Source organism: Oncorhynchus mykiss, chromosome 27 (genome assembly GCF_057628025.1).
Source record: "Oncorhynchus mykiss isolate SJ-2025 chromosome 27, ASM5762802v1, whole genome shotgun sequence".
Classification (NCBI taxonomy): Eukaryota; Metazoa; Chordata; class Actinopteri; order Salmoniformes; family Salmonidae; genus Oncorhynchus; species Oncorhynchus mykiss.
In genome coordinates, this window is record NC_143048.1 from 7,381,656 (window position 1) to 7,392,698 (window position 11,043).

The 11,043-nt window shown below is 41.3% G+C and overlaps 1 protein-coding gene across 3 annotated transcripts in view; it reads right to left on the reverse strand.

Annotated features, from left to right (window-relative positions):
• The window catches only part of LOC110507413 (protein phosphatase 1 regulatory subunit 37), a 53,574-nt gene extending 44,245 nt beyond the window's left edge, over positions 1-9,329 (reverse strand). The window contains exons 1-2 of one of the 3 annotated variants that reach the window (XM_036965562.2): positions 9,040-9,329; positions 7,435-8,210 (exon numbers count right to left, since the gene is read on the reverse strand). In XM_036965562.2, the coding sequence (XP_036821457.2) occupies positions 7,435-8,155 (721 nt within the window). In that variant the 5' untranslated portion in view covers positions 8,156-8,210; positions 9,040-9,329. The remainder of the gene's footprint in view (positions 1-7,434; positions 8,211-9,039) is intronic. The other 2 variants (XM_036965561.2, XM_090224305.1) reach the window with 2 other exon arrangements.
• Positions 9,330-11,043: the final 1,714 nt, after the last annotated feature.

Genomic DNA, 11,043 nt, shown 5'->3' on the forward strand with positions numbered 1-11,043 from the left:
TACATCGTGACATCTACCTACATCTATCCACAAGCGCCGCAGAAACTAAACAGACACCATCTCGTAAGGCATCTTGTATCCTAGAAGCCACATAAACTATGACCATTCTGAACATGTCAGCATGTGAGACAACAAAGAAAGGCTATACAATTTCATGACTTGTAGCTACTACTACAAACAGGCCTAAACCACTATGGAAATAAGAGCCTACAGTTTGATTGATTTTTATGTCAAAATATCACACCTAGTGAATTCATCTTATGCCTACCTCTAGTCTAGCACAGTGTGAATAAAATGGAGAAGCATCCCGTCTCTGGGTCTGCACCAGGTGGAGAGAGCAGCACTAAGCACTTGAGGCCAAGTTTGTTCCTCCTGACTGCTTAGATGATGTTTGGGCAGTGAAGAGCTGATCCTAGACCTGTGAGACAAGGAAGTCTCCAGGCCGGAGCCATGGTGACGATGATCGAGTCCAAATGAACCATGAAGAGGCTCGGGGGGGGGGCGGGGATGGAGATACGTTTCATTTCCTGGGCCACGGTTGGATCAGTCACTGCCCATCACACCCGCTCAAGACACACTTCTCCATGAGTGAACATGACCCTGGGAAAGACAGCTGAACCAAGAAACGCACAGACAGAGAGATCTAGGCTAGGCCTACTCCTTCATGCAATATCAAAGAAGAGGAAGGAAAGACAAAAGGCAGACAAGGATACTGGATGGGGATCGAGGACACTGCACGCTTGTTATGAATACTAGGCCCATGCCTCAAACTTCCTGGGATGTCTAGATCTGGATGTTTCAGATGGTGAAAATGGAAATTATGAACGTGTTGAGGGAGTAACACATCAGTAGACAACATCGCTCAGTCTTCTGCAGCACTTACGATAGACGGGTTATCATCATGATTAAAACTCATTTAACATTGGCCCGAGATATCTACCACTTAGGGCTGGGTGGTATACCGTATTTGACTATACAGGTATTGATGCACTGATAGCTTTGAGTATTTACTTTACCTTCTATAACGGTATTTCAATGTTTGGTTTGTTAAATGTGATACGCAGCTCTGGCGTGTAATGTCAGTTTCTATAGTTTACGCTATTTGCTACTTCAGTCATCTCTCCCCCTCTGTTGCATGCCACTGTCACTCGAGGATAGAGCAGTTGCTCGACAACGGAGTAACGAGCACTTTCTTGCCGTTCCCTCTGCATGGTCAGACCGACGGGCTCCCGAGTGGCACAGCCGTCTAAGGCACTGTGTCTCAGTGCTAGAGGTGTGACTACAAACACCCTGGAGGTGTGACTACAAACACCCTGGTTCGAATCCAGGCTGTGATTGGCCGGCCATGATTGGGAGTCCCACAGGGCGGCACACAATTGGCCCAGCGTTGTCAGGGTTTGGCCGTCATTGTAAATAAGAATTTGTTCTTAACTAACTTGCCTAGTTTAAAAAAAAAAGTTACATTAAAAAATAAACATGCAACAATGTTGGTGGCGTGCTACTTTCCACAAGGGTTCTATACACCGGCTATTCCCAAGCTGGGTAGGCAATGCCGTCGCGGGTACACCAAATAAAACCGTGATTCACATTTTCAAACTGTCCATTTAGATTTTCCAACGGGGCTATACATTTGAGTGAGATTTTTTAGCCTCGTTTCACTGCCAAAAATAAAATTAAACCATTTAGTGTTAGGCAAAATAACAACACAATGTCAAATACAGGTAAGGTAGCCTAGTCAAACAATAAACATCCAATCACATTGACCGTTACTCTCTCACGACATTTTGAAAGGAAACATGCCCATTTGAAAAATACGCCACAGGAGTTTTTTTGAGCGAGAATTAATACAACTTTCGAGTAGTAAGACATGTATAAAAGCAACATACCATTAATAAGAAGGGGCTAGAAGCGTCTTATATGGTGAGCTACCAAGTGGCTAGGACAGGCAAGCTCCATATTATTGTGGAGGAGTTAATTCTTCCTGCTGCTGCAGATAAGGCTGGGACAATGATGGAGGGGAAAGGCCAAAAAAGCTAGAGGCAATGCCTTCATCAAACAACACTGTTTCACGACGCATCAGTGACATGGCAGGAAATGTTTTGAAACAATTACTGCTTCGCATACAAGCCAGTGAATTATATTTGTTACAGCTGGATGACTCAACAGACATGGCGGGGCCTGGCACAACTCCTGGTATATGTCCGTTACATTTATGTGGAGTCAATTAAGGAAGACATCCTCTTCTGCAAACAAGGATATATATAATATATTTTTAAAGTACTGGACAGCTTTGTGACATCAAATGGACTTTGGTGGTCAAGATGCGTTGGTATCTGTACTGACGGAGCAAAAGCCATGACAGGGAGACATAGTGGAATGGTAACACACGTGCAAGCAGTTGCTCCCGACGCCACTTGGGTATACTGCAGCATCTACCGAGAGGCTCTTGCTGCCAAGGGAATGCCTGGCGGCTTGAAAGACATTTTGGACACTAGTGAAAATATTGTTAACTTTGTTAAAGCAAGAAAACTGAACTTGTGTATTTTCTGCATTATGCAATAATATGGGCAGCGACCATGTAACACTTTTACAACATACAGAAAAGTGCGCTGGTTATCAAGGGGCAAAATAGACATTTTTTTTTTTTAATTGACACATTTTTTTTTTTAATTGAGAGACGAGCTTAACCTTTCTGATCTCCCCATCCCGGATCCGGGTTCGTGAATACAGACTCAAGCTCATTACCATAACGCAACGTTAACTATTCATGAAAATCGCAAATGAAATGAAATAAATATGCTAGCTCTCAAGCTTAGCCTTTTGTTAACAACACTGTCATCTCAGATTTTCAAAATATGCTTCTCAACCATTGCAAAACAAGCATTTGTGTAACAGTATTGATGGCTAACGTAGCATTTAGCATTAGCATTCAGCTGGCAACATTTACACAAAAAAACAGAAAAGCATTCAAAAAAATCATTTACCTTTGAAGAACTTCAGATGTTTTCAATGAGGAGACTCTCAGATAGCAAATGTTCAGTTTTTCCTGAAAGATTATTTGTTTAGGACAAATCGCTCCGTTTTCTGCGTCACGTTTAGCTATGAAAAAACCCCTGTATCCAGGATTGTGTAAATCTATCAGCAAGCTCATTAGCATAACACAACGTTAACTATTTATGAAAATCGCAAATTAAATGAAATAAATATGCCATCTCTCAAGCTTAGCCTTTTGTAAACAACACTGTCATCTCAGATTTTCAAAATATGCTTCTCAACCATAGGAAAACAATAATTTGTGTAAAAGTAGCTAGCTAGAGTTAGCATTTCGCGTTAGCATTTAGCGTTAGCATTAGCGTTAGCATCCAGCACGCAACATTAACAAAAACATAAAAGCCTTCAAATAAAATCATTTACCTTTGAAGAACTTCTGATGTTTTCAATGAGGATACTCTCAGTTAGATAGCAGATGCTCAGTTTTTCCAAAAAGATTCCTTGTGTATTAGAAATAGCTCCGTTTTATACATCACATTTGGCTACCAAAAAAAATCCATAAATTCAGTCCTCAAAACGCAAACTTTTTTCCAAATTAACTCCATAATATCGACTGAAAACATGGCAAACGTTGTTTAGAATCAATCATCAAGGTGTTTTTCACATATCTCTTCATTGATACCTCGTTCTTGGACACATGCTTTCTCCCCTGAATCAAATGGTAAAGTGGAAGCAGCTGGCAATTGCGCACCGAATTCGACGCAGGACACCAGGCGGACACTTGGAAAATGTAGTCTCTTATGGTCAATCTTCCAATGATATGCCTACAAATACGTCACAATGCTGCTAAGACCTTGGGCGAACGACAGAAAGTGTAGGCTCATTCGTTGCGCAATCACAGCCATATAAGGAGAGAATGGAAAACAGAGCTTCAGAAATTCTGCTAATTCCTGGGTGATGCATCATCTTGGTTTCGCCTGTAGAATGAGTTCTGGGGCACTTACAGACAAAATCTTTGCAGATTCTGAAACTTCAGAGTGTTTTCTTTCCAAAACTGTCAAGAATATGCATAGTCGAGCATCTTTTCGTGACAAAATATTGCGCTTAAAACGGGAACGTTTTTTATCCAAAAATGAAATAGCGCCCCTAGAGCTCTAAGAGGTTAAAGTTCTCTTTACTGACCATCATTTTCACTTGTCCGACTGTTTGCATGATAACGAGTTTCTCACACAACTGGCCTATCTGGATGATGTTTTTTCTCGCCTGAATGATCAGAATCTAGGATTACAGGGACTCTCCGCAACTATATTCAATGTGCTGGACAAAATTGAGGCTTTGATTAAGAAGTTGGAGCTCTTCTCTGCCTGCATTAACAAGGACAATACACAGGTCTTTCCATCAATGTATTATTTGTTGTGTGCAAATGAACTCAAGCTTACGGACAATGTCAAATGTGATATAGTGAAGCATCCGAGTGAGCTAGGTGCGCAATTACGGAGGAACTTTCCAGAGAAAAAAAATACTCACACTCATTCTAGTGTTTAATAAATATTGTCAAAAAACAACATTTGAGAGTGCGCTGACCCTGGTGCTAGAGGGTGTATGCAGCTGGAGGTTGAATGTTTGAAGGGGTACAGGACGATAAAAAGTTTGGGAACCACTGCTATACACTATTACGTTTGTGTATCTTATGGTCTGCAAACTATCTGCTCGTTTGTCTTTTCTTTGCAAGGTGTTGCTAAAAATAGTGATAGCCACTAATGCTAATCACTAGTTAGCTGGCTTGCTAGATTGCTAAATGTTCCAAGAGTCAGAGCAAACGCAGCTAACTAATACTGTCTGGTACCAGCGCTGGTGTAGGCCTAGATAAGCATGGTTGTACAACGGTATCTTATCTTAGAGAGGAATAGGCGAAGCATGAATGTTAGCTAGCTACACAAAGTAAGAAAACATGTCATGTAACATTAATTAGGGTCACATGGAAACACTGACCAAGACATTCGTTCTTACCCTGTCAATAATTCCTCCCGGGTTTAATTCAAGATGCTGACCACTATATTCTAACTATTGATGGGTTCTCACTTCTAAACTTGAAATATCCTTATTCATGTTACTGTGGGAGACGGAAATGCAGAACACTTACATTGTCAGAGCATGTTATTGTTAGACATCCTATGGAAAGGAGAAGGGCCACAGTCTCGTACAAGTCAACAGGACAGCCGTGAGTTTGGGAAGAGTGAGGAATTTAGGCAGAGGTCAGGTCAGATGAAGTGAGAAAGAACAGGCATCGCTAAAGTCCTGTCTAGCAACAGATATGTATTGGCTGTCCAGATTTGTGAGGAGACTCCGCATAGGAGGAAAGTTTAAATACCAGTGCTTGTGTAAATATGTCTGTCTTATGCAGCTGCATGGTCCAGTGGGTGAATAAACTTGGTCTGAGCTTTACTCGTCGTCCGTGAGTGTTACTCTGCTTATTTAGAGCCTAACACTATAGAATCAGAATAATTATTATATTTCCATGATTCCAATAGTTCACCAATTAACTAGGCCTATATTGTTTGCCCATATCATACTTTGTGGCACAGCGTGGAAATTATCATTAAAAGTGCAGGAAATGCAGAAATTTATAAATTATTTTTGCTTGGAGTAGGCTTGAACACTATAAATGGAGAAAGGCCCACCTAGGGTCATGAACTACGCATAAAGCATATTTACAACTATTATTAAAAACATAAATACCATCATAAATGTCAAAGACATCGTGGTGTGATATTTTGTCCATGTCGCCCAGCCCTACCACCATTTTGTCCTATTTACTGTTGGCGGTGTAACTGACATGACTGATGGTATTGTATTGACAGAAATATAGGAATGCACACACTAATCAAGATATCAGTCATGCATCTACCCTAGATGGCAGAATGTTATCTTGAATCATGTGATGTCCCTGGCACCCTCCCTCTCCGGCCACTGGACCTTTGAAACCGATAACTTCTTGGCGACCATGTCCGTAACCTCAGGAGCTGCCGTGATGTAACGGGGGGAGAGACGTCGCCATGGATTTTCCCCACCCATCGAGATAATTCCTGTTTTGATGTGAAATCTAATTGCACGAATTAGGGTATTTCTATTCCTATCTGGGAACTCATGTAAAACAAACTGAACTGTGTTCAGTTAGTGACATGGTAAAGGTCACCCACTTGACCCTCATTGGACACAACTGTCTGAGTAGGTTTGTTTTTGGTGGGAGTAGGTTTGTTTTGGTGTTAAAGTACTATGAAGCTATCCAGATCATTTCAAGTCAATTGAACATTGAGATTGAAAATGTATGTCAACCTTGCTGCTTTTTTTGCATCCCCTGAAATCTCCCCACCCACACCTGACCCTCCTACATTAAAGAACCTGGTCTGCAAGTGCTTGGGGTGCCTACAGGAAATGTTCAATCAAGAGAAACTGCAGCATCCTTATAAAAATAAGCCCACAGCCATACAAACACTTGACTTGTTCTGTATGCAAAACAGAAAGACAAATTGTCCATTCAGAATTAATACACCTCTATCCACATAGCAGATGTAAGGAATATCACTACAAGCCACATACAACAACACAGGCTAATACTGAGGCGTTTTCCCTAAATAAACAGTGCCCACTACTAAAACGGCATGTATTTAAGGAGTGCCTGGTCTGACTCATGAAGAAGACACAGAGACGTCTAAGGGAACTCACTTCATTTTGAGCTGGTGGAGAAGCCCATGCGGAACCATTACCCACCTTGTATTCTCATATGTCAAGCCATCTGTGTAAGATGATTAAATTCTTCATTTTGACAAGGGAGTCTGATAGATTTATATAAATCCTAGGTATTGTATAGGCCCTAGGTACTCAGTACCGTAAGTTGCTCTGGACAAGAGCGTCTACTAAATGACTCAAATTGAAATGTATTGCCTGGGGATGAAATTGACAATGGTGTGACTGCAGATTGGGGTCTAATGGTTGCTATGGAAGGCAGAAGAAAACACCAAATTAGACTGAACTCCATGGCCCTATAAACACCTACTTTGTCAAACTGTGGGTGCTATAGCTTGCAAAATAAACAAATGTAACTCTAGGTGACGACATAATGCTGTTTGTTATTAACATTAAGACTGTTTTCATCAATGAATTATATCTGCTTCATGTTTCAGAGTATCACGCCAACCCTACAATCCAACACTAAAAATGCAAAGTCTAGTGAGCGTCAAAACCCTCTATTAGGCCAGGGACAACAGAAAGGTACACCGTGACAGTGTCCCTCTTTGCCAGTCAGAGTTCAAGAGCACCAGTCTGCACTGTATGGCATCCCCAGCTTGAGGTCACAGCAAGGCTAAGGACGCCACACATACAAGGCCTAAACATATGAGTAACATAAGCAGATATAGCTTAGAAAACAGTGTTAGAAATTACCATGTCTCCAAGGGTCCTTGGGCTCCACTGCTCCAGAGACAATATCCTCATCTGAAGGAAAAGTCACCCTCTTGCCATTTCTGTGTTTATCATCCCCCTCATCCAGGGCTGGAGAGATGACCTCTCCTGGGGCAGTGACAGGTGGCGAGTCCTCCTGTTCTGAGGGTTTCTCAGGTTCCTTGTCGGTGACAGCGTCTGGAGTCGATGAATCTGGATTGGTACTGCTTGAGGATGCCTCCTCTGCTAGGGATGGTCCCTGGTCTGTAGGTTCTGACTCCAACATGCCACTTTCATCCAGACTCAAATCCACACCAATGTCCATATCCCCACCATCATCCCCTTCCTCAATAGCAAACATGAGGGACAATGGCGTTGTATCCTTGATACTCTCATCTTGGCGTTGGTCGTCATGATAAACGTGAAAGTCAGAACTGACTATTGCAGAGGTATCTGGGACGCTGTTGTTCTTATTCCCATTCACTTCGTCGATTTCTAGTGTCTCTTTTGACCGGTGGTTGTCCTCCCTTCGCGGGTTGTCTGTGAGCTTGGCTAGAGAGGACGTGTTGGCGGCTTCGTTGCCAATGCCTTGTTTACACAAATCTCCATCCATCAGTTCCGAAAGCCGGGGAATGATCTCTTCCGAGTTATTGGTAGTATTGTCACCAACATTATTCTTCCTTTTGACATTGCACAAATCCAGAGCTTGCTCCTCGACATTCATATTTTCATTTCCAGGAAGACAGTGTTGGCAATTGACTGGATTCGAGAACTCTGTACTTGACACAAGATATTTAAAGTGATACCTTTGAGTAGATGTCAGTCTAACCTTTGAATGTTGGTCTTTGATCCTCCAATAGCTAACATAATTTGTAAAATAAATGCTTTCATCAAGAATGTTTACAACTTTGTCAATGACAATATAAGTGTTTTTTGAGTGTTAACGTAATTGATTGACAAAACAGCTATTTCAAGAGATAATTTCGCACATTATTGACAACTTTCAAGCAAGCAAATTTGACTGGTTTGACACGTGATGCGTGCCTGCAGTTCAGGATATTTATAGCCTGAAATTGTAATTTCAGAAAACCTTTGATAAATTGACCATATCACATGTCCAGGAACGGTAAATTGTTGTGAAATTATCAAGAGATAAAGGCAACACCTCGTGTCAAACGACCGTGACAAATCCTCCTAACCGAGAAACAATGTATTCTGCTGCTAGTCTCAATCTAGTTTATACTTGTTTGGCTAGCTAATTTAACGCTAGGTAACCACGATAGATATCGACAAAGTGCATGGATAGCCGTTTTATGTTACAGTATTCTGTATTTTGTTGGTCAGCACACTCTAAAAGTGGATGTGGAAGCTAGCTAACGTTATAGCTATATTTTGGGTGACCAGCTAGCTAAAACTGTACCCACGGTGCCTCCATTACGTTAGCAAAATACTATTTAATGTGCATGAAGCTAGCTAAAGTAGTTGCCCAACAATGACATCTAGACCGGTGTAGTTTTATGCACCTTTCGGTAAACCCAAATGCTTTGTTTTTGAGTCAATCATTCTAGTTCAAGAAAAATAATTTCCGAATGTCGTTCGTGGTCTCACCAGAGCACCTCGCATCACAATCCTCGACTAGGCAAGGAGAAAAACAAGCGTCATAGTCCGGAGCATGTTTCGTCCTCGTACCCAAATGATTTAACTGTTGAACAATAATCTCCTTTTTGGTTGTTATTTTAAAACAAAGACATGCCGCTTATTGACGTTCCCCGAGAAGCGCTTGAATGCAAAGACGCTGTTTTCTCTCCTCGTCCTTGTGCTAGCTAACGTAACGTTAGCTTACTCGAGTCCAACAACTATTTGTTGTCCATACGTCATCGCATATCCAGGGGCATGGTGTTTCCACTAGTTACCACAGCCACAAAGTTATGTCAAAAACATTGAAACCAAAATTATATTGTTGGTTCTAATTTAAGGATAGGCATAAGGTGTGTGGTTAGGGTTAGGTTTAACATCAGATTTTAAGAAGACAAATTGTAGAAATAGACAGGTTTTATTACTTTGTGGCCAGGGTAACTAGTGACGACCGGGGGGGGGGGGGGGGGGGGCATGTTCAGGACACGTTACGTCGCAGGACGCTGCAAATAGAAATGTAATACATAGAACGGTCGTAGGATCGCTAATACGTTTGACACAGAACACTTCTAGTGCCTATATTCTATTTCTATTTGCAGCGTTATAAAATGCAAAAATTATTATGCCCCTTGCTGGTCATTTGATGTAAGTACTTTCGCATAAAAACATAATCAGTTGAATCATAGATATTTACTGTCACAATATATGCTACAAATATTTGTGTGCTGATGTGCTGTCTGACAATAACATTTTCTGAGGGTTAGGAGAATATTCCATTAACTTCCCACCAAACATATGCAGGACATGGTTGCCAATGTTCTCAGAACACGTCACCTGATGTTTTCATTACACATCACACCTTCTTACTGTTGCAGAGCCCATCAAGGCCCTGATTAATTCATAGTGCTCAGTCTGTTGCCAAGGTTAGGGACAAACGCAGCACTTTTAACATAGTGTTTTCAATTGACTTACTTAACATACATGATTGCATTGTGGGTGGCAGGTAGCCCAGCAGTTAAGAGTGTTGGGCCAGTCACCGAAAGATTGTTGGTTCAAATCCCTGAGCTGACTAGGTGAAAATTCTGTCAATATGCCCTTGAGCAAGGCTCTTAAACCTAAATTACTCTGGATAAGAATGACTGGAAATGTTCATTTATACAGTAATTATTATTCAGTATGTCTTCACCTGGGATTTGAACTCACAACTTCCTAGGTTCACAGCATTCCAATATTTTTGCTCCGCCACCATGTCTGCATCAGTTAGCAGTTCATCTGACTATTCTCTCATCATTAATGTGATTCACTTATTATAGCAATGTTAAGGCTTTCTGTATGGTGGTCTAATGTTGGTGGGGCATTTCACCCTGTTTTAATGTTAATCCTGAATCACCATGATCAATAAAACATTTTTATTGAGTACTTTTAACAGCTGAGATTTACTTCAATGCGCATTCACCCTGTTGCTTACACCTATCCAGTTGTTTCAGATCTACACAAGTGCCTAGGGAAAAGGGGTTGGTGTTTGCTTCAGGACAGGCCCTTACTATGCTGGCCTGATAAGCACATTCCCTAGAGATATCCCTTATTGGGACAGTGGTTAGGTCATCTGTTATTGGTGCTAGTGGCCTGGGTTTGAGACCTGCTAGGGTACTCACATTACTCAGACATTCTAAGCAATATATGTTAATGTTGTTATATGACAACAAGGTACAATACCCCTAACTGATCAAATTAAAATCAGTTTCTCATTGAAAGATGTAAATCTGTAGGATTACCCCTTGAGCAGGAATGTCACGCCCTGACCTGAGATATCTGTTTTCTTTATATTTTCCACCCTAGTCACACAAAACATGACGCTAATATGAATCGTGCAGACAGGCAACTAAACATAGAACAAGAACCCACAAACACCAAAGGGAAATGGCTACCTAAATATGATCCCCAATCAGAGACAACAATTAACAGCTGCCTCTGATT